Here is a 27,415-nt window from a genome sequence, read left to right as displayed (position 1 = left end):
AATCCGCCATTCAGGAAACTCCCCTAACAGCCCTATGGCCAAACATGGCTGAAATTATTTCAGAGAATTTCTCACTCTAAGACTAAAGTTGTGGAAATCCATTATATAAATGCTCAATACCTCCAATCCACCAGTGAATTTTAGGCCTTTCAGGTCATTTACTGTCAGAATAATTGTTTGTAATCAGAGACTCAAGAGTTCAGTCATTTATTGCAGAAACATGTTTGTAATTCAAACACAGCGAACAGCCAACATGCTCCTCATTTACACAGAAACACAATCTGCAAACATTAACCAGCAAACACACACACTTCACATGGAAAAATAAACTATCTCTGGGCATAAATAAGAGTATAAACAGGAAGCCTTTATCCGTAGCTGCCGTCTGGAGGTCTGTAGAGTTTGGGGAAAGTGAGGAGCTGAACGCTGCTGAAGGCGAACTTCCTGGTGCCGATGTTCTTCTGGACGTTCTCCGTCCTGCAGCCGTCTCTGCACACATGCAGCAACGCAGAAACACAGATCAGCAATCAGGCAACAACGTCCTCTATAAAAACACATCCTCCTCTGGTGGAGATAGGATTTTACTTTGACTAGATCTACGGTCCTATGAAAACAGAGGCGACCTGCACAAACAGTCTGTAGGTGACAATAAAACACACAAAAATGTTACCAAGTATTTTTGTTCAAGTACACGTAAAATAAGACAAAACTAAAGTTGTAACTTTGCAACAATTTACAGGAGCTTGTTTAAAGTCAATAATTCATTAATATTGGTGAAAAATAACTAGATCCACTGATTATTTCACCTTTAATAAAGGAAAAATGTTTTGTTATAAGTGAATTTATCTGCCAATGGAAGAAAACAAGTTCATATATATTGCTTATAAGTTATCTGTAATTTTTCTCTCTCTTTTTTTAAGTGCATTGAGATATTTGCTCTATAAACTGGATGAAAAACACTTGGTAAAATTTTGTTTTTGAAGTGTTGAAATTCACTTTGGCCACTTGGTGGCAGCAAAACTCAACATAAAAAACGAAGCTGTCAGAAATAAAACGATAACCAAGCGTGGATAAATTAACAGAGATGAGGAAACGTAGGAAAACATTTGGACAAGTCAGTAGCATCAAGATGGTAATAAGTCGAGCCTGATTGTTTCTCCGTCTCTACTAAAACACAAACATCGTCTTTTTCAACCATTAATAAATCAATAAGTTTGGACTCGTTTACGTTCTCCCATTGTGGACAAACCTGGGAAAACATTATAATCCCTGCTTCCCAGAGCTCCCAGTCTTGTTTACTGGTATTTAGCCAGCAGGATCACCAAGCTGAAAATGAGCCAGAGAACCAGGAGGTGAGAGGTCACCAGGAGGAAGGCCACTGGGTAAAAGTGTCTTCTGGAATGAAAGCACATCTGGATCCAGGGGCTCTGGAGGCCGGAGGGACACTCCGCCGGGTCAAACCCAGACACAGAGAACCCAGAGTGGGCATAGCAGCCCAGCATCTGCCCCCAGGACAGACGAGACCTGCAGGGGGCAGCGTGTGCGGAGCAAGAGGGAGTGGAAGAGAGAAAAAACAGAAAGACAAGGAAGGAAATTAAAAGAAAGAACTGAAAATGAAGGTAAAAGATGAGAAGAAGATGCAGAAATTGAGGATTTTTTCACACCTGATAATCAGTAGAATCGGTTCATTAGAATCAAAAATACCAACATTTGTTACATTTTCAGCTGCTGCGTTTTGCTTCACACCAAACTGAGTCAAACAAACCAAACTAATAGAAAAACCAGTTCCCCTCCTCGCCTGTGGGGGCGCTGCACCAAGAACCACTGAAGGAAACGACACAGAGCTCACAACGTCCTACTGAACAGGGCTGGTGTGAACGCAGCCTCAGAAGAAGACGAGCAGAATAAGAAGATAGCTGAGTGTGAACACACACACACACACACACACACACACACACACACACACACACACACACACACACACACACCTCCTCATGTTGTCCAGAGCAGAGCTGAACTGCTGCTGGCTCAGTGTGTGCTGCTCTCTGAGGATCGAACACTGCTCCAGCGTCACAGACATCGCCGTGCGATCCTTCGCGCTCTTACAGCTCGTCAGCCGCACGCCGTTTACTTTACGACACACCTGAACGCAAAAAAACATGGAGAAGATTATCTGCAACTAAACCTTCATCCGTCTCTGAGGCTGTTTTTCACCTGATGGTTCCATAGACTCGGTTCTGCTGGGGGAACAAAGTTGGTATATTTGCTACATTTTTAGCTGCTGCTGTTTGTTTCCTCACTGCATTGAGTCAAGCCAACCAAACTAGTTGAAAAACCTGTTCCCCTCCTCACCTGTGGGGGCGCTGCAGCAAGAACCACTGAAGGAAACAATGAGCGCAACTTCCTTCTTCACAAAATGTAAACAAAAATGGAGGAAAGTTGGAGAGTAAAAACTCGATTGTTGTTTTTCAAATCTGATAAATTTTTTTCATTTTAATTAGTTTTTTTTAAATGTCACAAATGGTGTCCCTCAAGGCTCAGTATTAGTGCCAACACCTTTCACTATTTAAATTTACAATATGGGTCCAAAAGTTCCCACTTCTATGCAGATGATGTTGTTTATTGATATTCAAACTCAGAGGTTCCAGAGTTACTCAGTCACATTTCTTCTGCTTTAAATTGGAATTAAAAACTGAAGAAAACTAAAGGTAGAAAAACAAATCCAAACAGTTCATCCACACAATATACCAGTTGATTTTGTCTATTTAATAATTTCCTTGTTTTATTAACTAATTAAAGCCCCATTGTAAGTAAAAATCTTCTAAAACCTAACTTTATCTGACCTGCAGAGCGACTTACTGAAGCTGCGAGCCACAAAACCTCCACGTTTTTCCTCTTCTTGGACTCCATACTGCGATCAAGAGACGACAGCAGGTCTGATAGTGACTGGATACCAGCTGAGGGAGAGAAAGAGCTGCTTCAGTTCAGGACCAATGATTTACCTCGAAATGTCCCAAAAATAATATCATTATTATTAAAATACCTCATTTCTACTTGGAGTAATAAAGAAAAAAGGCTGAACAATAAATCGATTCTATCAATTAACCAAACTTTTGGTTTCAGAGATAAATGTTTTGGAAAATCTGGATTTTTTTTCACCAATGAGTTTTACAGCTTTTATTTTGAAATCGGGTCAATTCAAATAAACAATAATTGAAATAAAAAATGTTTTTTTAATATATTTTTTGTCATTTCAAACGTTTTTATAGGAAACAAACTGGGGTTAAAAAAATAGTGAGATTTTATTTCAAAGTTCTTTAAAGAGATGAAACAAAAACCTGGCGGCGTCTCAGTCTCACCCATGTTAGGAAGTTTTTCTCTCAGCTTGTTGCAATAAGCTTTGAGTCGCTCACAGCTCTGCTGATTCACTCTTTCCTGAAGAGAGCTGTCTCCAAACCTGAAAACAACAGAAAATAACTCTTCATACACGGTTCCCACGCCTCTGAACAGGAAGTGATCCGCGCCATCTTGGTAGGCGAGCGCAGCGCTTAGCGACCGATGGCTCCGAGACCAACAGAGATAATATGTGGAAATTCTGGATCGATGTGTGAGAGAATGATACAAGAACAAAATGGCTGCCGTCGGGACCGACCTGTATGAGACGGAGAAGGAAAATACGTCTCTGATCTTTACTACGATAAAGTTTATTACCAATACGAACAACATGGAGGAGCTTCACCTGAAATCCATTTATTTAAACGGCTTTTTAAAGAGCGTACGAACTCTTTGTGTGAACAACGAGGTTCTGGTGACTGGCAGAGTAAGTTCATGTAGCAACAAACTCGCAGGATGCGCGTCTGTCTTTGCTAGCAGATAGAAGCTACATTAGCTAAGCTAATTTAGCAGCAAGTTCTGCAGTAAATATGACTGATATTTAAATTAGTATTACACAGAGGAGGGTAGAGCACACAAGTAACAAGTAAAGGTTGTAATCAGAGTTGGGTAGTAAGTAGTTACATTTACTTCAGTAACTTTAAAATAAAAACTTTTAGGAGTATTTTTCCTATGCTCTACTTTTTGGTTTTACTTGAGTAATTTTATTATGAAGTATTTCTACTCTAACTTGATTATAATGTTTGGATTCTCTAAGGTCACTGAACGAAAAACAAACATGTTTTAACCTAAAATTGAAATAAAAGGAAAACGCTGGATGAAAAATGAGGCGGTTTTAACTCCCGGATGTTGTTGTGTTTGTACCTCTCAGCCAGACTCTGGTGCTGGTTGATCCCGATGTTGAACAGAACCGGCTCGACTCGGATCAGACGGCCGGCCTTCAGCTCCTCGGGGAGCGACCTGAAGCTTTCAGAGGGCAGCGGCACCTCGACCACGAAACCGCCCCTGGATGGCGGAGAAATGACCCGAGATGAGCAGCTCTGTGTGTGTGTGTGTGTGTGTGTGTGTGTGTGTGTGTGTGTGTGTGTGTGTGTGTGTGTGTGTGTGTGTGTGTGTGTGTGTGTGTGTGTGCGCTCACCATGCTCCGGTGAGCGTCGGCTGCAGGTCGTCGGGTCGCTCGGTTTGGGCCTCGGTGACGGCGAACGCCAGGCTGCTCAGGTCGGCCACGCCCACCTCCATGTCCTCCAGCATCCCCACCTCCTCACCTGCAGCCACAAACACAGCAAGATTACAGCATTTAAGGTAAGTTTACCTGCAACACACTGCAAAAACACAAACTCTTACCAACTAATTTTACTCTAGCTTCAAATTAAAATAATACACTTAAAATAAGACAAAACTAACTCATAAGTAACTTTTCAGCAACACATAAAAGCTTGTTTTAATAGAAATAATTCCTTAATATTGATGAAAAGCACTGAAGAACAAACCAGAGACAGAAATCTTTTCTGAATATTCAGATTTATTTGTGTTTTATTTGTTGCTGCCTCAGAGTTTTTTTATCCTGTTGAATAAAAACGTTGAGCTGATTGTTTTGGTCGCCGTCGTACCGTAGGTGCTGAGCAGGCCTTCAAACTGGGCCAGGATCCCCACACAGAGAAGCTGCTGCAGAAACTCTGGATCCTCCAAACCTCCAAACAGTTTCAGCATAAACCCGCAAACAATCGCTGAGAGCTGGGAGACAAACAGAGACAAACTTTACAAGAAAACAGGAAGTCACATTTTTATTCATATGGAACAAGAACATGAAGAGACTATGGTGATAAATCTGACCGTAATCCAACATTAAAGCAACATAAAAACGTGTTAAAAAAATTATTCTGAGGCTATTTTAAAATCACCTTTTGCTGCTTTTTTATATATATTTGTAGATTATCTGCAATGTTTTATTTAAACAAAAATATTAAATAAAATAAAGTATTTTAAGGAAATAGAGACTCATACACACTGAGACAATATCAGTATTTCTTTTTGTAAATGATTAAGAAAAAATGTTGAACATAATACAGAACCACAGAAAATGATGCAGTTGGTCTGCCGGGCCACTGGGTGGCGCTGTAACACAGCCAGAGAACGACACAGAAAAGACCAAACGGCGCCATGTTTATTTATGACATGAAGGACAGAGAGAAACGTGGAGCTGTGATGTCATCGTATAAAATATGTCACCATGGAAACATAATAGCGACGTTTTTAAACTGGAAGTCGGTTTAAACTTTGATCGTCTCTGATCTCAGGACAAAATGGCCGCCAGGGCCTGAGTTTCTTCCTCACCCCCTGGCTGAAGACAGCGTGTCGCCGCTGGACGATCTGCGTTGGACCCTGAGCGACAGTCGCAGCCACCGCCCCCTGCAGGACAACAAAGGTCATGGCAGCTCGGGCCGTAGTTACCGCCTCCCGCACGCAGTCTCTGAGCGTCACCACCAGGGGGAGCAGCTGCTCCTGCCAGGAGGAGGAGGAGAAAGAGGAAGGAGAGGCTGCAGGGAGAGAGCAGAGAAACTTCCTCTGAACATTTTACTTTTAATTTAGTGTTTCTAAGCTCCAGAAACAAAAATATAAAGAAATAAAAACTGATAATTTCTTACAACTCGCATGTAAACGTAAGATTTTCTGTTATTATTATCTTTATATCAAGATAGTTATTTATTCTATAGTGAATTAACTTTTGGGAGAAGGTGAAGACCCTACAAGATTTTCTTTTTCTTGAAACTACTAAATTTTTTATTCAATTTTTTTATTTAATTTTAAGCTGTAAAAGAATCAAACAAAACAAAAAAAAAATTAATAAACATTGTCACACTGGACATTTAACAAACAAATAAAAATAAAAACATTTCCACCCTGTTGTTTTCTTCATCCCTTTAAATTAATGGTTCGTACAAAAGTCACCAAAGTAACTAAAAAATTCTAAATAAATAAAAATAATTATAGATTTTGGTTCTAAACTAACATAAATAGATTCTAACTGCTTAAAAAACAAAATAACTAAATTGATAGAGATTATGATGTGCAAAAAGAAATCTACATAAATGGTCCCAAAAATGACTCTTTGTTAGATTCATTAAGGTATTTTGTCTTTAGTTAATCATGTTTTTATTTTGTAAAACAATATGAGATGTGAAAGGATTTATCAAGATTAAGATGATTAAAAATTGATCTGTTTTCTAACTGAAGGACAAACTGTCATATTTGTCTCTTTCTGTCCCACCTGTGTGTTGGGACGTTGTGTCCCCTGTGGACTCCTGCAGGTGGCGCTGCCGCTCCTGCAGCCGCTCCACCATGGCCGTGATGCAGTCCAGACTCTTGCCGACGTTCGCCCACGTTCTGTCCTACACAGACAAACACGTTTACGCAACCAACAGCTGCAGAAACTACCACACACCGGGTTGCCAGGTTGGGGAGGTTTCTGCTGCTTTTGAACTTTGGGGTGGAAAAAAAAAACAGATTTTGACAGGTTGCTAAAATTTGGGATGCTTTTCATAAAATGTGACCGTTTTTTCAAAAAGGTTCAGAAGAAAATTCTTTCAGAAGCATCAAACTTTAATAAAATGCTACATTATTCACTCCTCCTTTTATTCCTTCTTCATTTGTTTGTTCGCTCATTCCTTCCTTTTATCATTCCTTCAATTGTTCGTTCCTTCGTTCGCTCTTACGTGACTCTATCTTGTGTTATATTAGTTTCATTACATTCATTTGGACTGTTTTTTGGGGTTTAATGTTGTGTTTTTGCTGGAACCTGTCAGACCTGGCAACCCCGTCCCCCTCTCCTCCAACTTGCCCACTCCTCCTCTCTGTTCTCCATGTCGTCCTGCGGCCGCGGCGCCCCCTCCTGGTCGCCGGGGGAGACCTCACATAGCAACCCGTTGCTGTGCAGGTGGCTGCTGCCGCTGCCTTTCCGGCTGTTCATGTCCTGCAGGGCGACTTTCATCAGATCGTCGTTCAGCGCCTGGATGAACAGCGACGTCTGCAGGGAGGGAAGCAGCGAGTCAGATTCGTCTGCCTTCCTGTTAGCTGTGTGTGTGTTTCTCTCACCTGCTCCCTGAGGCCGTCCAGGACGTCCTGCAGGCGGTTCGGGTCGACCTCCATGGAGACGGAGAGCAGCTGCTCCGCCAGGCCGAAGATCAGAGGCTGCAGCTGGGAGGCGGCGGCCAGCAGCCGCTTCGCTCTGCACGACTCGTCACGGGAAAACGGCGCCGAGCTGCAGGAGAAGGAGCGGTGAGGAACGACTCCAACACACACTGAACTCTGAGGTTTACACAAAAATAATTCAGCTTTTCTCTAAATTATCATGTCGGTGTCAAAATAAAACACTTGAACTACATGAAAATCTAAATTTTACAAAGTATTTCTAGTACAAATATCTTAGTACACTTAGACAAAAATAGCAGACAAGTAACATTTTAGCAAGAAATAGCAGCTTGTTTTAAGTAAATGTTCTACTTCAATCAGTGGAACTAGAACTTTAATCTTTTAATCAATGTTCAGAAATTATATTTACATTTAGGATATTTCTAAAAGGTTTGCAAAAACATTTTCTGACAAGGAACAAAATAATCCAAATTGTTTTATGTTTCATCGTCATTTTTTCTGACACTGCTGTGATATTTACACTGATGGCGTCTCCAACACTGCAAAAACAGAAAATCGTATCAAGTATTTTTAGTTTTGAATCTGAGGTCAAGGGTCACCTGTGTGTGTGGTCTGTGTGCTTGCTGAGCAGCCGCTTCAGTCCTCCATGTTTGAAGGCCTGGTGGTGATCAGCCGGCGCTCCGAACGTGACGACCTCGTACCAAACACCTGGAAGAGAGGAAAACACCTGGAGGAAACAGGAAGAGAAGAAAAACACCTGGAGGAAACGAACAGGAAGAGAGGAAAACACCTGGAGGAAACAGGAAGAGAAGAAAAACACCTGGAGGAAACGAACAGGAAGAGAGGAAAACACCTGGAGGAAACAGGTAGAGAAGAAAAACATCTGGAGGAAACGAACAGGAAGAGAGGAAAACACCTGGAGGAAACAGGAAGAGACGAAAAACATCTGGAGGAAACCAACAGGAAGAGAGGAAAACACCTGGAGGAAACAGGAAGAGAAGAAAACACCTGGAGGAAACGGAAAGAGAAGAAAACACCTGGAGGAAATGGAAAGAGAAGAAAACACCTGGAGGAAACAGGAAGAGAGGAAAACACCTGGAGGAAACAGGAAGAGAGGAAAACACCTGGAGGAAACAGGAAGAGAAGAAAACACCTGGAGGAAACGGAAAGAGAGGAAAACACCTGGAGGAAACGGAAAGAGAAGAAAACACCTGGAGGAAACAGGAAGAGAGGAAAACACCTGGACGAAAGAGGAAGAGAGGAAAACATCTGGAGGAAACGGGAAGAGAGACAAACACCTGCAGGGGGCGCTGTGCGCTACCTGAGCTGCCGGGGTCGGTCACCTCCATCCTCTGGCAGTGCAGGTTGGTGGGGATGAACTGCAGGTGTGGGTCCGATTTGCTGCTGCTCGCCTTGAAGCACGACGCCGCTGGAGGAGGAAGAGGAGGGAGCGTGAGGTGAGGAAGGCCGGACCGAGTCATCGTTGATGATGTCACTGTGATCTCACTGGAGAGGCGTTGAAGCTCCGCCTGCATCTGCTGGTAGCCGCCGATCAGCTGGTGGGAGTGGGCGACGGCGTCGTGGCGGAGGCCGTCCCAGTGAGGTGAAAGGTCGCCGAGAGCATTGACCTCCGCGACCCTGAGCAACAAAATCAAACTCTGGTTGTTTTAATTCAGTCGACTGAAACTTAACGAGACAGAGGCACATCGATCAATCAATATTCAATAGTTACTGACTTACAACAAACTACGATATATCGGGTTAAAAGTTTTGCCTTATTTCATCTTCAGATTTTGTGTTTTTGCAGTGTATGCAACTTGTATTACTAAAAAAGACTAAAACTAAACTGGAACTAATAAAAACTAAACTAAATATAAAAAAAATAAACTGACATTAAAACAAATTGAATCTAATACAAAAATGAACCAAAACTAAAAACTAAGATGAAACCAATAAAAACTTTACTCAAACTAAGCATTTCCTAAAAAAACCAAAAACAAAACAAATGAAAACAAAAATAGATTTAAAGATCTGATAGCTTTTCCCACATTTCCTGCTTCTGGCTTAATGTCTTTTAAATGAGATCTTGATTGAAATAAAATAAATAAACCAGAGCAGTTTCACCAAAACATCCCATAATATGACTTAAAGCTGTTCCTTCGTCTCATTAACCCTTCGTGTACCTGTCGGTGTGCTCCCTGATGAGCGCGCTCAGCAGCTGTTTGGGTAAGGAGAAGGACAGCGGCGTCTCCGACATCTGCTCCCGGACCAGCAGCCACCTGTGGTCCTCCGTCTGAAACCTGTACAGCTTACACACCTGGGAGCACAAGGCTGCACAGACACACACCTGTTGGAGGACGGAGGGTCGGGCAGAAACATGGCCGCCGGCCGGAGCCTCACCTGCTCGCATCATCGGACTGTTTTCTTTATCCTGGACGGAGCCGTGCAGAGCGTCACACAGCACGGCGCTCTGGAGGGAGAGAAGAGACGGTCAGGCCTGAGTGGAGGCGAAATGGACAGAAAACGCTTTTCTTCTACATCTGTGGCCTAAACAAAACCTGCTCATTACATTTCTAATACAAAATCACTCTTAAATAATGAGATGTTAACGTTTTAGGGGCTCCTCTCACTTTACAATAATCTGCTGCTGGTTGCGCCACCAAGCTCAATGTTTACACTCACAGGTTAAACAGATGCACAATTATGCAACCGTACATCCTTGAAAAGCAGAAGTGGAGTCTCCTGCACAACCAACAGGTGGTTTCTGGATGGTAAATCAATAACTAAACACTTGTCTTTTCCAGCAGCCATTGCGCAGCGCATACAGCGGTAAAACCAGTTGACCAAATATGCTGGAGCTCAGCTTTGGTTGCTTGGTAACGCTCAGCACTCTGCTGGGGTTGCTAGGTAACAGCAGAGTGCCAGTCAAATGCGATTCAACAAGCAGGAGTTTTTGAAATGGGTCATTTTCCAGACACTAAAAAACATTAACATATTGCCAAAAAAATGGCTACATGTTGTTTTTTAAAGGGCTTGGACTAGAAAACCAAACCAAATTACCTGATGGGTTTTCTTTAAAGCTGCAGTATGAAAGTTTTATAAAAAACATTTTTTGATAAAACTGTCTCTTTGTCGTGACATTATGGTACGAAACGGATAATCTGTGAAAACAATTTACAACAGTAAGTTGTTTTCGCTATTAGAACATTTAGCAGCGCATACGCGAGGATGACTGACGGCGCTAAGACCCGCCTCCTGGCTCTGATTGGTTGTTTTTATGTATTTATTCAGACAGCAGCAGCAGCAGCTCAGGGAGGAGGTGGAGATGAATGTTTTCACAGTTTATCTGTTTGGTGACAGTTTTACCAAAGATATAAACGTCCTGCTCTATATAAAAGTTATGCGCTGCACCTTTAATCTCCATCTGACCCATCACTCACATAACAAGCTGAAGTCTAAACATGCCAGAGAGGAAACCACGAAGAAAAGTGTCAAAGTGAGACCTCTCTGCTGAGAACAAACAAACATTTCTCTTCCTCCACCTTGTTTTCTGCAGATTTATCCTCCGTTTCTTCCTCCAGCTGCAGGCGGGAAACCGTCACGTCCCCGACCTCGTTCACGCCGTCCATCGTCCTGCAGCGAAGACAAACGGACAGAAGACGGAGCTGAAGGAGGCGGCCGGGTGAAAATAAGACCCACTGGTGTGAATGTACTTCAAAAAGAAAAGCTTCCACTTCTGTCACACTGTAAAACTAGAGGCAAAGTTAACACCAAACAAACCACAAAACAAGAAATATACGATGTGAAAAATGGTCTAAATTCATTCGTTCTTTTACATCTGGAGGTTCTATCAATGCGACTTTAACCCAGTTAAATAAATGAAGCTGAATAAAAGTTAAAAAAACTAAAAGATGTGGGATGAATTTTGGAACCAAACTAACTAGAATAATCCCAACTAAATGAAATGAAACAGAAGAAAAAAATCTAAAAAAATTAATAAAAACGGCAACAAGAAGAAACCAAAAAGGAGAAAAATATGATTGATAAAAATAAACACAAAAACACTCGATGAATAGAAAAGAATAAAAATAATTTATTGTCCCACAAAAGGGAAATTCAGGTGTAAAAGCAGCAAAGTGACCGAAAATCCAAACATGAACACAAATATAAGAGATACTGTATAAAACTAGAATTAAGAATAACATCCTGCACAGTTCAGGTGAAATTAAGATATAAAAAATATTAAAAATACCAAACTCCAATCCAAAAGAGTGTGCAGTGGAGTAAAGAAAATCAAAATGTGAAAACAACCAACAGTAAGAGACGATAAACTGGACCGAACCCAGCAGGATGTAAATACTGTACTGAGGCTGTGGAGCTGCTGGAGGAAGGATCTGTGATGACGCCACTTTGTTCACCGCAGACGCATCAAACACGCCAGGAAACCAAAAACCAAGCAAGAAAACATCGACCAGAAGGTAAATATTCAAAACAAAGGGAACTAAAACCAGGTCAGGAATATGAGGACTGACATGTGAAACCCGACGGTTCTGGTTCCGAGTCCGGGTCGCAACCAGTCCAACAAAATGGCCTCCATCAGATTGTCTAACCAGGGTTTTAATAGTTTGTATTTTTCTTTAAAGTTTTATTTCATCTTGACCTTTTGTCAGTATGGCCATTCACCTTTGACCTCTGGCATCAACATGGCTGAACTGAGGCTCGCTGGATATTTTCTCTTTTTCTGGCCGATCTCTGCAAACCCGAGACAGTTTGTGGAAAAACTCTGACCAATTTCACATCAGCTAAACGGCTAATAAATATATTCTGAAACACAAAAACGACGGATGTTATATGAATAGTTTTAGTATTTTATGAACACACAATTTGGTTCCAGTTAGTTATAGTTCTTTCCCATTAATTACTGAGTTATTAACTATTTCATCAGTTTGGAAGAAACTATAATATTCAAGAGACTTTATTGTCATTCACATCACGTGTTACATGAGGTGGAACGAAATTGAGAGTCACGGCCCCAGTTACATCCAAATATAAAGTCCATCCATCCATCCATCCATTTTCTTGCACCCTTATCCCTCAGTGGGGTCGGGAGGGGTGCTGGTGCCTCTCCAGCTGGCGTGCTGGGCGAGAGGCGGGGTCACCCTGGACAGGTCGCCAGTCTGTCGCAGGGCAACACAGAGACACACAACCATGCACACACACACTCACACCTAGGGGCAATTTGGAGAGGCCAATTAACCTGACAGTCATGTTTTTGGACTGTGGGAGGAAACCGGAGTACCTGGAGAAAACCCACCATGCACAGGGAGAACATGCAAACTCCATGCAGAAAGACCGGGGCTGGGAATCGAACCCAGAACCTTCTTGCTGCAAGGCAACAGCTCTACCAACTGCGCCACTGTGCAGCCCCAAATATAAAGTATAAAATATAAAAACTAGCTACAAGATCAAATTGTTATAAATAGGAAAAATATTTACAAATATATAAAAACAAGAAGTAGAAAAATGAAATGTATATTAATAGGAATGTACAAAATGGATGAAGCATGAACAATGCAGCAGCATGGGAAGATAAATTTAGCAGTGCAACATTTTAAAGTGTCCGAGTGTAAAGTGCAAATACAGTGTCATTGGGGGGGTCAGGGGTTGAAGTGACCAAGTTATTGTTAGGGACAGTGCAGTGAGAGAGACTGAGAGGAGTTTGAGAGTCTCACAGCTTCAGGTATGAAGCTGTTTCTCAGTCTGGTTGTCCTGCATTTGATGCTCCGCAGCCTCCTGCCTGAGGGCAGCGGGACAAAAAGTGAGTGTGCTGGGTGAGTGGGGTCCTTCATGATGCAGGAGGCCCTTTTCCTGCATCTGGAGGTGTAGATGTCTGTGGTGGTGGGGAGGTTGACTCCAACAGTCCTATATAATATTGTTCTCATATCAGAATCAAATCATCTTCCTCTAATCATGACTGGATTCCTACCAAAGTGAAAACTGGAGACCATAAACTGCGAGATGTGAGGAAATCAGGCGTCGATACGGCTGAAGGTTTTGATATCAGTGTGAAAAAGAGAAAAGTGTAAATAAATTCAGTCTCTTCATAACTTTACTACTTCTTGGCGTATTAAAACTTTTTGTGCTGCAATAAATAATTGTTGCAAAACGTATCACAGAAGCACAGTAACAATACGAGCCAACTTGTTCAGTTAATAGTTTTCTTACATTTAATCTACTTTAAAAAAAGCAGCAGATCTTCCAGTTTTCGACCTGCTGAAGTCGACAGAGGGAAATAATCAGCTGACTGATTTCTAAACAACTGATTGGTGGATCTCTAAAGGTCAGAGTCAGAGCTGAAAGCAACAAACAACGGCAGCAAAGAACGAGCAAAGGGAGATAAATATGGATTTATAGCAACATTTAATACTAATATCAGTAATCAATGGTTTTCTAGGGTGAAACCAGAAGTTTACATAAACCTTTTCTCACAGTCTGAGGTCAAATCAGAACAAACTTCTCTTGTTTTAAGATAAATCCTAATAGAATCATCTAACTTATTTCCATTTGCTAAACCTGTCAAAGGTTTCTAAAGCCATGACATCATCATCTGGGCTTTCCCTCATTGCTGAAAGGTGAGGAATGATGCTTCCTTGAACAGGTTAGGATAGGCCTGTGGCCTAAACAAAACATGTTCATGACATCTTCTGCACAAAATCATTCAAAGACAATGAGATTTTAGTCTGAACACATCTGCATATTTCAGATATTTTAGGGTGTCTTGTCCCTTTAAATCCAAGTAATCTGCTGCAAGTACACCCCCCAACTCAACATTTACACATGAAAAATGACTAGGAACCCATTTGCAATTAAACAACCGCACATCTTTGAAAAGCATAAGTTGAACCTCCTGCACAACCAACAAGAATGCAGCAAGTGGTTTCTGGATGGTAAGTCAACAACAAAACACTTGTCTTTTCCAGCAGCCATTGTACAACGCATAAAACCAGCAGAACAAAAGTGCTGAAGCTCTGCTTAGGTTGCTAGGTAACAGGGCTAGGGTTGCTAGGTAACAGCGCAGTGTCTGTCAAATGAACGAATTTGACATGGATAATTTCTCAGACACCAAAAAAAAAACATCAACAAAAACGTCTAGGATCCAAAATGGAAGCATAAAAACATTGAAAATGTGAATTTTACACAACAGATCCCCTTTAAAGAGACGGTAATAACTCTGTGTGCAAACATCAATAAATACATCTCTGACATATTCTATTTTTTATTATTGTGGCTTTTAGCCAACAAAATAACTCCAGTTGAAGGACAAGTTTGGCCTGACTTAACTTCAAGTTGTGAAGAAAACATGAGTTAAAGTTCTGGATTCAAACTGTTAGCAGTAAATTATCTCTACTTTATGTTTTGTTGATATTCATGCGACACAAAAACCATAAATCTACATTGAAACGGATCCGGTAGCGAGTCAGATCAGACGTCAACCTGGACCGTCACCTGCAGGAAGTGACATCGAACTAAACGGTTCTGGACGGACATCATCTCATCTCTAAACAAAGAAACCCAAAGAGAGAAAACCAGCCGGCGAAGGAAAACCACAAGCAAACTGCAAACCTGCACAGCGGCATGTGTGAGAATTCAGGCTCCTCTCTTCTTCTCTGAAGGTGATTTGATGCCAAAACAGGAAGAGACTTTTTCCTCTACTGGGTCTGGAGGCGGAGACACACGCTGCCCCATCTCACTTCCTCTTCTGGGTAAAGGTATCCGAGCAACAGCCAATCAGCAGGCAGGTAGCTGGACCCCTATCTACAGGCTGTTTAAGAAGAACCTCATTGACTACAAAAGCGTTTTTCACAAGAAACGAGAGCGGAGAGATTGAATGTCGCTTCTCTGAGTTCACTTTAAGCCAGCTTAGAAAGTTCAGATGAAGGGATTTCAGGCTTTTTATCACTTTAATTGCAGTTTTGATGTTCTGACACATTCTTCTGGGCGATAAATTGTCCTAGAAGTTACTTCTATAAACAGTAATATTGCTGTTTTGATACTATTTTAAACTAATATAATGTTAATAAAGCAAGAACACATTCTCAAAGATCAACAAACCTTTAATTCAGATGAACATTTAAGTGGAAGATGTTTTAAATATCCAAATTAAATAAACAAAACAACAGAAACAGCACATAAAAGTGTGTTTGTGCAGAGCTGAGTGGGAGGAATCAACATCAGCGGTGAAACGTAAAGTTTACCTGAGCTTCAGGGAGCAGCGAGGCTCTTTGGACCGGAGCAGATCTCTGATGGAGAACGATGTGAAACCCAAACAGCTTCTCTGAAAGACAGAGAAATAAAACATAAAGTTTTCCAACATTTACAATAAAATATGCTTAAAGTTGCATAAACTTCAATCATTTTACTGCACCTCTCCTGTTTGTTTTAGAGTCAAAAGGAGACATGATGGCAATGGAAAGTAACAGAGTGTCATTAATAGTTTGGTCCTCAGGCTGCTGGACGCCATATTTACCTCATTTCCATCAACGTCACAGTGAATCAACTTTATTATCACAGCAATGACCCAAAACCATCAGCTAATCTCACACTGCGCTGCGCCGCTGTCTGATCAGGATTTATTCACCTGACCTGCTGGATTCCTGGAAGTGAAACTGACAGCTTGGCCTACTTTCTGATTAATTCTGCTTCTAATAGCCTGGCCAGTAGGGGGCGCTGACAGCGAATTGAAATTATAATCCCAGATGATCGTTTGATGCAGAAAGAATAAAAACTCACATTATGTCCAACAGAACCTTTGATCCCAAAACGCTCACTATTCAAAGAAATTAAGAGCAATTGTCTAGCAGAACGTCACTTTTATTTGGCTTTGAGCAAGAAACTAACGGCTGAAACAGCAAAAAGAAAAAAATACACAGAACTATTGAAGAAAAACAATCTTTTTAGAAAATAATTCACATTTAGATTAAGTTGATGGCAGATTTCAGCATTTTCACGACTATTTTGGTCCTGTTGAGGACTCGGCCTCTATATATATATATATATATATATATATATATATATATATATATATATATATATATATATAATGATGCGTCTGCATCATTTATAGAGCCACACCACAAAACGACGGCCATCTTTAATAAAAGAGTCGAGCAAAGTCCAAACTCCCCACAGCTGAAGTCACTGAGCTGCTGTGAGGATAATCAGCAGCTCAGGGGATTAAAGCTCTCAAATCAGGCGACACAGAAAATCACAACACTGAAGTGAAGGGAAGCAGAGAAAAGTCCCAGAAAAGGTTCATTAAAGTCGTCACAACCTGGAGTTGAGATGGTTTATCAAACACGGAGGAGAAGAGTTAAAGAGGAAAGACTTTGGCTCTGAATGCTAAAAGTGATGAAACATGTTGGTTCTGGGTTTCAGATTAATGTTTTTACATTCATTTGGGTTTAGCACAAGCTAACGACATGCTACTTTTTCTTGTGTTACTAACAAGTCCAGCTTGTTCCCAGTGGAGAATCTCAAAGACTTTGGTTTGGGAACATCTTTGGCACCACGAGCTAAAATGCTAGCTATGCTAACCCTAAAACACTTAAAATAAACATCAGTTCTAATATCACTAAGGTGCTATACCAACATAGTATTTAATGGAAGCTAATGCTAAACGCTACTCATAAACATCAGTTCCACTAATGTTAAAGTTTAAAACAATAGGTATTTAGTGGAAGCTAATGCTAAAGCATTGAATCTAACAATGTTGACGCCCACCATGTGTCACAACATAGTATATCGCCCTCAACAGGTTCACACTTGTTACTGCACACCTACATGTACGGTTTGCGCTTCAGGAAGTGACTTTTTGTAACAACTTTCACTCAGAGTCTCCGTTTTATTGTTGTTGAGTTTTGCTAGCTCTGCTGCTAATTTTGGCTAAATAGCCACGGCAGCGCTTCGGTCAGAAAGCATGTAGGACACTTCAAAATAAGAGCATAAGTCAATAATCAAAATTTCAACAGAGATGCAAACTGAAAGATTACAAAACAGCCAATGAATTAGCACTGCAACTGCAGGTGGGACTTAGCATCACTTAAACCCAATGTTTCTGATAATTTCAGCAGAAAATCTGCGATTAACTCACAATTATGGATCATTTTAGAACATTTCAGCGACCGGGGACCCAAAAAAACCGAAGGTATCCCCATATAAACCCAAACAATAAGATTCAGAAAGAAAAAAGACCAAATATTTCTCACCTGCCCAGAGAAAACCTCAATACAGTTAAAAGATACATGTTAAAAAAAAATAGAAATACAGACATTCTTTCCTTGTCATAAGTGAACAAATCTCCCAACAAAACTAGTTGATTTTAAATAAATATTCAAGAATTATTAAGCTCCTATTTCTTTCTCAAAAGTTACTTGTAAGTTAGTTTAGTCTTATTTCAAGTGAACTAAGATATTTACACTAGAACCTAAATAAAAACACACTTGGTAAAATGTTGTTTTGCAGTGAATCTCCTCAGACTCTGGTTCCCTCCTGAACCTGTTCACCTCAAACTTAATAGTAAAACTGACTCAATATATATTCATTTATTCCAACATTTACTTCTCTAAAACATGCAAATGTTCCAGTTTGTCAGACAGTATTTAGGAAATGTTGCAGTTCACTTTCGTTTCACCTCTTCAGGTTTTTAACTGATCAGTAAAAGAACAAGCCTGGATCCGACTGACGCGTTCAGAGAGTCTTGCAGACTTTTTAAAATTCCCTGCAGCGCTGTTACCGCATGCTAAAGAAATCCAAACCGTTGCCTCATTTCCTCGCTGGCGTTGCTGCAACAAAAAGCCGGCGTGCAACGACACGCCGAGCCGATGTTTCTCAATGAGTTCCCGGCCAAACAAGAGGCTTTCGGGATTACGAGTTAATCCTCATCAAACCTAGAAACACGGCACACGCTGGACGCCGCAGCTGGGTGCTAAACACGGCTTCACGTTTCATTCAAAACAAACTCCGTCTGCAGGGGAAACGAGATAAATGATCCAAAATAATGTGAGATCTACAAGAAACTTTAGATTCCAGAGCAAATATATTAGCACACTTGAAATTAGACTAATTTACAAGTAACTTTTCAGTAAAATATAGGAGCTTTTTAGAGTAAATAATTATTTAATATTGATGAAAATGTTCTAGTTTCACCAACAGATTTATTGGACATTTTTCCTGTGTTGTAAATGAAATAATCTACCAATATACATAGCAACCGTTGATCAATTTTAAGGAAGTATTTACTTAAAACAAGCTTATATTTCTTAGTTTCATTTCATTTCTTGTTTGCAACAGAAACTAGACAAGAAAATGTGGTCAAATTTTGTGTTTTTGCAGCGTAAACATAAATCAACAAGGTCAATGAATAATTTTATAGCAGATTTTACACAAAAATTGATCACAGGAAGCATCAAGTAGACAAAGACTAAAAAAATATTTAAATAAATGTTAAAATCTGGCTGTAAATTTGTAAATTAAAGTGTGATTTGGGGCAGGGAAATTATATATTACCTGCAGTTTAAAACATAATTTGTGGATCAGGTTCCTAAAGAGAACCATCCAGGATTAGAGAGTAGATTTTAAATAACCAGTTTAATTTGATAAAGTAGAAAACATTTGGATCATAAAAACGCAGGTGAAACTTTACAGTTCCCACTAAATCTGTAACGATCTGATGCTTTTTGTTCGGCTTTTGTCTAAACTTCACTCTAAAGTTAAAGAAGATCTATTTTGCAGAATTCATTGCTTGTGAAAAACAGCACAAGCTCTTTGAGTGAATGTTTTTGGTGTCTGGAAAACGAGCCCTTTTAAAAACCTCCCTGTTTTTAGCTCACATTTTCAACAAGATGTTTAGCTGCACATGTTGCTGCTGGAGCCGTTTTCACATGGTGGCCATCAGCTGACCTGGATTTAAAGTGACAGCGCACTAAAACGGCTGACCCGACTGAAGTCTCATGACCTGAGAATGATTTTGTGAGCATGTTTTGTGTAGCCTTAGCCGCAGCCTTAACCTGTTGTAGGAAACATAACATGTCAGCGTTCGGACGCTGATCAGACTTAAAATCAGCTCATGTAAACAATGGATCTGGAGTAAAAACCAAAAATCATGGTGGATGTTTTCAAACTGGAAGTGATTATCCGTGCCGTTAAAGTCAGACACGTCCCAATCCCTGGTTGGCATGGTAACCAAACTCTGAACTGGTGCCTGTGTGGCCTTCAGACTAATTCCTGACCACATGAAGATGTTCTGACTCTAAATAAAAATGTTTCACAGCTGAAGGAGTAAACAGCGATGAAGGAGCTGCGCTCTGCTTGTGGTTTACAGTCTAACGCCTCTGCACACTTCCTCCCTGCGTCCAGCGAGATTTTATCACCAAACAGAGAGAGAAACTCACATCTAAACATCAAACATTCACCTACTTCTTCAACGGCTGTTTGTTCATTTAAATGCAGCTAAACTTCCAGAAAACTGTAAAACAGCTGAAACACGGGGTGCCTTTAAATCTCAACTTAAACCCACCTGTTTAGAGTTGCTTACGGCTAAATTGCGGATTTTGATGTCTTTGATGTTTTTAATGTTTTTATCTTTACTTTTCATCTAGTTCTTAACTTCTTTTTATCTCTCTTTCACACTGTCTATGTAAAGCCCCCCGGAAAACGTCCCAGTTAAACAAATCTATATTTAGGGGTGTGAGAAACCTTGTTAAATGGCGTTTTAACTAAAACTCTGAGGTGTGAGAAACCTTGTTAAATGGCGTTTTAACTAAAACTCTGAGGTGTGAGAAACCTTGTTAAATGGCGTTTTAACTAAAACTCTGAGGTGTGAGAAACCTTGTTAAATGGCGTTTTAACTAAAACTCTGAGGTGTGAGAAACCTTGTTAAATGGCGTTTTAACTAAAACTCTGAGGTGTGAGAAACCTTGTTAAATGGCGTTTTAACTAAAACTCTGAGGTGTGAGAATCCTTGTTAAATGGCGTTTTAACTAAAACTCTGAGGTGTGAGACGTTTAACTGAAGTCCTACAAGGGGTGGAGGTTTTAATGTTTTTATCTTTTTTTAACCTATTTTTTTTAATTCTCTTTGTCTTTCTAACTGTTTATTCACCGTCACATGCTGTTTTTATCTTAATGATGTAAAGCACTTTGAAATGCCCTGCTGCTGAAATGTGCTATACAAATAAAATGTGATTGATTGATAAAGGTCAATTTAAAGACGACGACTTCGATAAAAACTCAAGTTTAACTCGATCCTAATCAGGTTTTCACTCAATATGGGGATGAATTTCAGATTAGTTTGGATTTATCTGAATATTTTTACACACATCCAGAGCTGGGATTAATCACGATTAATCATTTCAGCTCTAATTCAATCACATTCATAACTTTACATGTCGGGTATTTTTCAGTGTTTTTGGCCTCCATGTTGTTTGTTTCCGCCGTGTAATGCCCTACCTGTCCAGCAGGGGAGCTGTCGTCTCTCGGAGGACATAAGCAGTCGGCGCAGGCCATCATCGCTCGCTGCATCTTCAGAACGTTTTGTTTTTAGGAGTTTAAAGGTAAAGAGCTAGAGTAACTAGAGCTGCTGGATGTAGAATAACAAACAGATAAATGGATCCTCCAGCTGCGAGTTGGAAAAATCATCTAAATTTGTCATTATTTTAAACATCATGTAGTAGAAAGCAGTTGTTCTGCTGCTGCTGCTGTTTGTTTTTGACTTAATTTTGATCCATTATGTTGGTTTATTTTCAGTTTCTGTTTGAGATTAAGAGATTAGGATCTAAAAGCCAAATAAAAACGGCTTCACAGCAGAAATGTGAAGCTGGAGCTCATTTCAGATTCCTGCTTCCTACCTGCACCATCAGTTTAACTGACAGTTTTACTGTTAAAGTCAAACAGCAGCGGAGCGACGGAGGAGTTAAAAGATTAATCCTTCAGATCAGAATCGGTAAAAATTAAAAACAAAGAAGAAGAAGAAGAAGAAGAAGTTTCCACAAATCCAGACAAAAACCAGAACGACTTCTGCTGAAAAATCAGCTGTTTCTCCTCCTCACTCGCTCACTTTTTCCTCCTCCTACCATTTCGTCGTAGCCGGAGGGATTAAAAAAAAAAAAACACGCCCCCCAGGTGCATGATGGGAAAATATTTGGAGATTAGAAAAAGTCCTGGCAGGAGAAACGGAGCTGAAAAACGGAAATGAACTCAGCTTGTTCTCCAATTTACACATCCACCCATCCATCCATCAATCCAATGGGTGTGTGTGTGTGTGTGTGTGTGTGTGTGTGTGTGTGTGTGTGTGTGTGTGTGTGTGTGTGTGTGTGTGTGTGTGTGTGTGTGTGTGTGTGTGTGTGTGTGTGTGTGTGTGTGTTGGAGATTAATTTAGAGAGAAATCAGTCAGTTTGTGCCGGCTTTACACATCCTCATCATTAATCCTCTTATATACACAAACACACAGCTGTAGTAAAACACACACACACACACACACACGCATACACACACACACACACACACACACACACACACACACTTACTGAGGAGTGTGACCTTAAATCATCCTCTCTGTAAACTCTGACTTCCATCCTGCTGTGATGCTGCAGCTTGGAGTCGATGCTGCAGCAAATCGACGCTCGAAACGCGCCGTCCTCTGATCTCTGAAAATACGGCAAGCCAACGAGATTTTAATCACGTTCATTTTAAAGCCTGAAACATACAGGAGTGTGTGTGTGTGTGTGTGTGCGTGCGCGTGTGTGTGTGCGTGTGTGTGTGTGTGTGTGTGTGTACCTTCACTATCTGAGTGCTGCAGAGCTTCCTGACCTCGTAAGGGTCGACTGTGGAAACGTGTACTTTGACTCTGGTTGCCGCGGGAACCGCAGCTTGACACTCTGTTTTTATTTTTTAAGAAAAGAGAAGTTAAGTCAACGTTTATCTATATGGCACATTTGCAACAGCCTCAGTTGACCAAAGCGCTTCACAACAAACTACATCACAGGCAGATAAATGCCGACGGAGTTTGTTTCGAATGAAAATGGAAATAAAATTAAGTTTAGTAAAACTAATAAGAAAAATACAAAATTGGCAGAGATGCCAAAAGCTAACAGCAAGAAAATAAAAAGTTAGTTTGTTGGGTTCTTGATCCGATGTAAATGAAGTAAAAAGAAGATAAAATCACTAATCTGTGGCGACGTACCAACATGAAGGAGCTGCTGAGACGAGGCAGCACCAGTCGGGGCGCCACCTTGTGGTTAAAGAACGACATGACGTCAGGTTTAAACTCAGCAAACTTTAATTTACTTCACATATTTTGTGTTTTTCAGGCACTTGATAATGTCTTCTAACAGTTCTGATTGTGGTTTTTAGTTGTTAGCAGTCTGAATGTTTAGTAAAGAGCCATTTTCATCTCAGCTTCACATAATCAAACACGGAGTAATAAATTAATTTTCAATCACCTTTTAAGCACCAAAGAGTTAAAAATGTACAAATATATTTTCAATGAGGCTCTTTAAAAGTATGCGTACAATTTTAAATAGATGTTTGCATACAAAATAGACCGGAATAGAGCGTATTTGTTCATTTATAGCAAGGAAATGCAAAAAACAAAATTCACTATGTCCACTAGGGGACATAGTGAATTTTTGTTACTTATATGAATTATTGTCATTTTTTACCTTAAAATACCAAAATTGCCACTTAATTTTATATTTTCGTCCATCCGATGGTGTAATTTTTGTATATAATAAATGATAATTTGATCAGTTCTCCACTCAGCTCCTTCAGACTAGCCAGCAGCAATTAGCAAACACCTGGTGGAACTGCTGAGCTCAGTATAGTGTAGTTTTACAAATTAAAATGGGGAAACATTTCAGTCATCAGATGTTGAAAAATGGAGGCGAGACGAGAACAGAAACTCACGATCAGCTGCAGGATTTTCCAGGTTGTTATTCTGCTCACTGCGCGGCGCCGCAGCGCGCTGCGGTTGCTGCGGCGCGTGGCTGTCGATCAGCGTCCGCAGGTTGGCGAATCCTCGCCTCAGCGAATTCATGATGGCGGGACGATCAGCGCTCCTAAAATCAAACAGGAAAACCGCAATTTAATCTGCCTCAGATTATGTTTGGTTACAGATATTTAAAATGTTTTAATTATTGTGTCACCATTAAGATTTAATGTTTAATGTAATTTACAATGTGATTTAATGTACTTTATGGAGATGAAGTTACTGAAATGCAGAGTTTGGCAGTAACTGGTTACATTTACTCAGTTACATTTATTTGAGTAACAAAATTTTTATAATTTTACTATGAAGTATATATTCTCTTACTTGAGTAAAATTTCTGAATTTTCTACCCAATGAATGAAAAACAAACATGTTTTTCAAATATTCACCACAGACAAACCTGCAGTTTTATACGTTTTTTATCTAAAGAAACTAATTTGCAAAAAAATTTTTAAGCATGGTTTGTTATTTTTTGCTACTTAAATGAATTATTCTCATTTTTTACCTTAAAACACCAAAATTTCCACTTAATTTTATATTTTCGTCCATCCGATGGTGTAACTTTTGTATATAATAAATGATAATTTGATCAGTTCTCCACTCAGCTCCTTCAGACTAGCCAGCAGCAATTAGCAAACACCTGGTGGAACTGCTGAGCTCAGTATAGGAGCTGCTGGTAAAAACGTTAAAGGGTTAATAGAGGAGCCATGTTGGGATGACTTCCTGGAGGCGGAGCTTCAGAAAGAGCAGGAGCTTCTTAAAGAGACAGAAGCCCAATTTCAAGTCTTTAAATCAGGAAGTTAAGCTTCTTTTAAGTCACATCTGATATATTTAGCATTTTTTAACAACTGAAGGCAACACAGTTACTTGACTTTGTTATAAAAATGTCTCTATATGGCATTTTAAACACATCTCAGCCCTCACCTCATTTACTCATGTAAATAAGGTGAGTATTTTTAAGGTGTAACCTATTTCCTGTTCTTGTTGCTGAGAATAAATATTTTTTATTTAAATGATGAGTTTATGCTACAGTTCATACGAACATCAGGCTGTTTTGCTTTAGTAAAATATTCCAGGTTTACTTTATAATTAGGTAGAAAAAAGTAGTTATTTCGTCATGTTTCTGCTCAGTGGTTCTGGTAAACATGCTTCCTCTGGTTTAGTTCTGTTTTATTTGCTCACAATCAGAACTCTGCCATCTTCTGGAAGCTTCCTGACATTACATCTCTCCACCGGCCTGTAAAGACAGTTCAGAGACAAACATCAAGCTGGATTAGAGTTCAGAGTTTTGCTTTTGTTTGGATTAATCTGGTCTTTTATTCAGGAAGCCGGTTCGTTTCGGGCAGACAGGATTTTCCAGGAAGTCGGGCTGGAATTAAAGCAACAATAAAACTTTTATTTATTCATCTGATCAGAAACTTTTGATTCTATGAATCTGACAAACAGAACTAAAAAAACGTCCTGGTTTGTCGACCAGAACAGAGAATATGCAGTAAATCTGGACAATCTGCTGAGAATCAGAGCCTGGAGCAGATTTATCCAGCAAAAAAAGACCAATAATATATTTTATTTATTTGTTTTTGTATATTTGTCGCTCCTTAGTGTTTACAGATTTAAGAAATGGCCATTTTTATTAAATCTGACAGAAACATGTCAGACTTTAGCAAGAACAGAGGAAGAAGATTTAAAGAACAGGAATTCAGTCAGTAATAAAATAACTATAATAAAGAAAATTACGTTAATGTCACATTTTTATTTATTTATTTGTATTTTTTCCTTTCTTTCACTTTATTCTATTCTATATTTTGAACATTGCAGTATTTCCCTGTGTATTATTTATTACACAGATGTGCCATTAACTTCTAAAGTATTAAATTGTGAGGATATGTTTTCTAAAATTTGCTTCCTTGTGAATCAATAAAGACAAAAATAAAAAGAAAAGAGAGAAAACCACAAATTAGAATCAATAAAATAATAAAGAAATAACAAAAATCTAAGCTCAAATCAATAAATCACATTAGACATGAAACTAAAACAATAGATGAAAATTAAATTGGATTAAGAATAAAATTCAGTCATATTAGATTAGATATATAAGAATATAATCAGATTAAAATGAATAAGAAAACAGAAGAGAGAATAAAATCATCAGAACAGAATCGATTTGATGTGAACAGAGTAACATTGAATAGATCAGAATAAAGTAGAATGTGTTTTTCCTTCATGGCCGACCTGCAGCGGCGTTTCCAGATGTTTCAGCCGATCATCAGCTGATGAAGGTTCGCCCTCATCTTCCTCACCGCTCCATCATCATCACAGGCCTCATTGTTTCCTAAAGAAACAGAGAAGTCTGCATAAACACTTATTTACATAAAATAGAGAGAAAGAGAAGTTCCTCACTTTCATACACGGCAAAAACACAAAGTTTTAAAAGTCATTTTAGTCTAGTTTCTACTCCAAATATCTTAAAATAAAACAAAACTAACAACTAACTCTTCAGAAAGTCATAGGAGCTTCTTTTAAATCAATATTTCCTTAATATTGATGAAAAATGACAAGTTCCACTTTCAGATTATTTCACTATAACATAGGAAAAATGTCTCCTTTAAGTAAAATTATACGTTTTTGTTTCAAATATTTGTAAAAATGTCACATTGATCATTTTTTACTAAAGAAACAAACAAAATGAATCCTGATTCCTGATTATAATTTTCTGCAAGCTGTAAAAAAACACAAGTTAAAAACATTGCAAGACTTTTTGAACAATATCTGCCAACTGAAATGAACCAAATGGTGAGTGCGTTTTAAAATATGCACCTGTTTATTATGTTTTTGTCCCATTTAGATTAATGGAAAAAAGTTTTCTAAACCTTTGAACCACTTTCAGAACAAACCCAAAGTAAAACACCTGCATTGCCATGTTACAGATGTTATTTGCAGACATCAACATTTAAAGGTGTTATATTTACTAAACTATGAGATATTTTAACTAAAATGTAATAAACTGACTCTCTACTCGTGACAGATACAGCCGCCGTTAATATTTAACTTGTTGTCAAAACCAGGAAACCTAATCCCGAACCGGCCTAAATCTGATAAAAACCCACTTTGCGTGACATTAAATGTTCAAAATGTTACAATGTGACAGTTATGCAGGCTGATTTTAATTACTTACCGGTTTTAAAAGTTGTCTTGAAGATGATAACCAACTTATCCGCTAGCTTTGAGTTTGGACTTGAGACTGTAGTAAAAATGTGAAGTATCGCGAGAGTTGCCATTTCCTGGCTGAGCATTCTGGATTCGGGCCACAAGATGGCGCACAATTACAAAACTGTCAATTTCAAAATCAAAAGCTGTGGAAAACAAAACAATCGACTGTTTTGTATTTATGCCCTTTGTTTACTCAGTTGAACTGCCTGGTTTTAACATAATTTCCTTTTTAGAAACTTTTTATGTAGCAAACAGGGCGACGAAGCAGACATTTTCGGTTTTCTTCTCTGTAAATTATATGTTTGCATAACTCACTCAAATATCTATTTTTTTAATGCGCAGTTTGTTAATATACGTTTGTTAAAATACATTACACTTTTCAGTGCTGCATTCAGGTAAAATAAGAGAGCAAATTTCAAAAATGTGCGCAATATTTATCCTTGTAGCAAATAACTATCAATATTTAAGGATCTGGATTAAATGTTTACCTTTTGACAATTTGAGTCAGGGACTAAAATACATTTATTTTTGGTAAGGTCCTCCATATCCCTCGCGAACTTCTGTTTTCTTAGTAGATTTCCATTAAAATTAAGAACAAATAACATTGCTGCATCTTTAAAGT

At 39.3% G+C, this 27,415-nt stretch overlaps 1 protein-coding gene across 6 annotated transcripts; it reads right to left on the bottom strand.

The window, feature by feature from the left end:
• Positions 1-191: 191 nt before the first annotated feature.
• On the bottom strand, positions 192-26,868 carry LOC103480851 (type II inositol 3,4-bisphosphate 4-phosphatase-like). 6 transcript variants are annotated; one of them, XM_081599224.1, is made up of 26 exons: positions 26,759-26,868; positions 25,816-25,915; positions 24,766-24,820; positions 23,502-23,653; positions 22,780-22,827; positions 22,374-22,474; positions 22,124-22,243; positions 15,798-15,877; positions 11,085-11,175; positions 9,943-10,012; positions 9,726-9,873; positions 9,050-9,180; positions 8,864-8,971; positions 8,142-8,250; positions 7,486-7,651; positions 7,232-7,417; positions 6,662-6,782; positions 5,728-5,930; positions 5,004-5,127; positions 4,532-4,658; positions 4,258-4,398; positions 3,360-3,457; positions 2,860-2,957; positions 1,989-2,143; positions 1,250-1,524; positions 381-489 (listed from the first exon to the last, which is right to left on the bottom strand). In XM_081599224.1, the coding sequence occupies exons 4-25, from the start codon at positions 23,629-23,631 to the stop codon at positions 1,296-1,298; spliced, it is 2,784 nt and encodes a 927-aa protein (XP_081455350.1). In that variant the 5' UTR covers positions 23,632-23,653; positions 24,766-24,820; positions 25,816-25,915; positions 26,759-26,868; the 3' UTR covers positions 381-489; positions 1,250-1,295. The 6 variants fall into 6 exon arrangements, with proteins under 6 accessions (XP_081455354.1, XP_081455352.1, XP_081455351.1 ...); XM_081599228.1 differs by lacking the exon at positions 1,250-1,524 and having other exon boundaries at positions 192-489; XM_081599226.1 differs by lacking the exon at positions 22,780-22,827 and having other exon boundaries at positions 192-1,524.
• Between the last annotated feature and the right edge of the window lie 547 nt (positions 26,869-27,415).

The sequence above is a fragment of the Poecilia reticulata genome, chromosome 18, assembly GCF_904066995.2.
Source record: "Poecilia reticulata chromosome 18, P_reticulata-male-v2, whole genome shotgun sequence".
NCBI lineage: Eukaryota > Metazoa > Chordata > Actinopteri > Cyprinodontiformes > Poeciliidae > Poecilia > Poecilia reticulata.
This window is presented reverse-complemented; position numbering and strand designations above follow the sequence as displayed.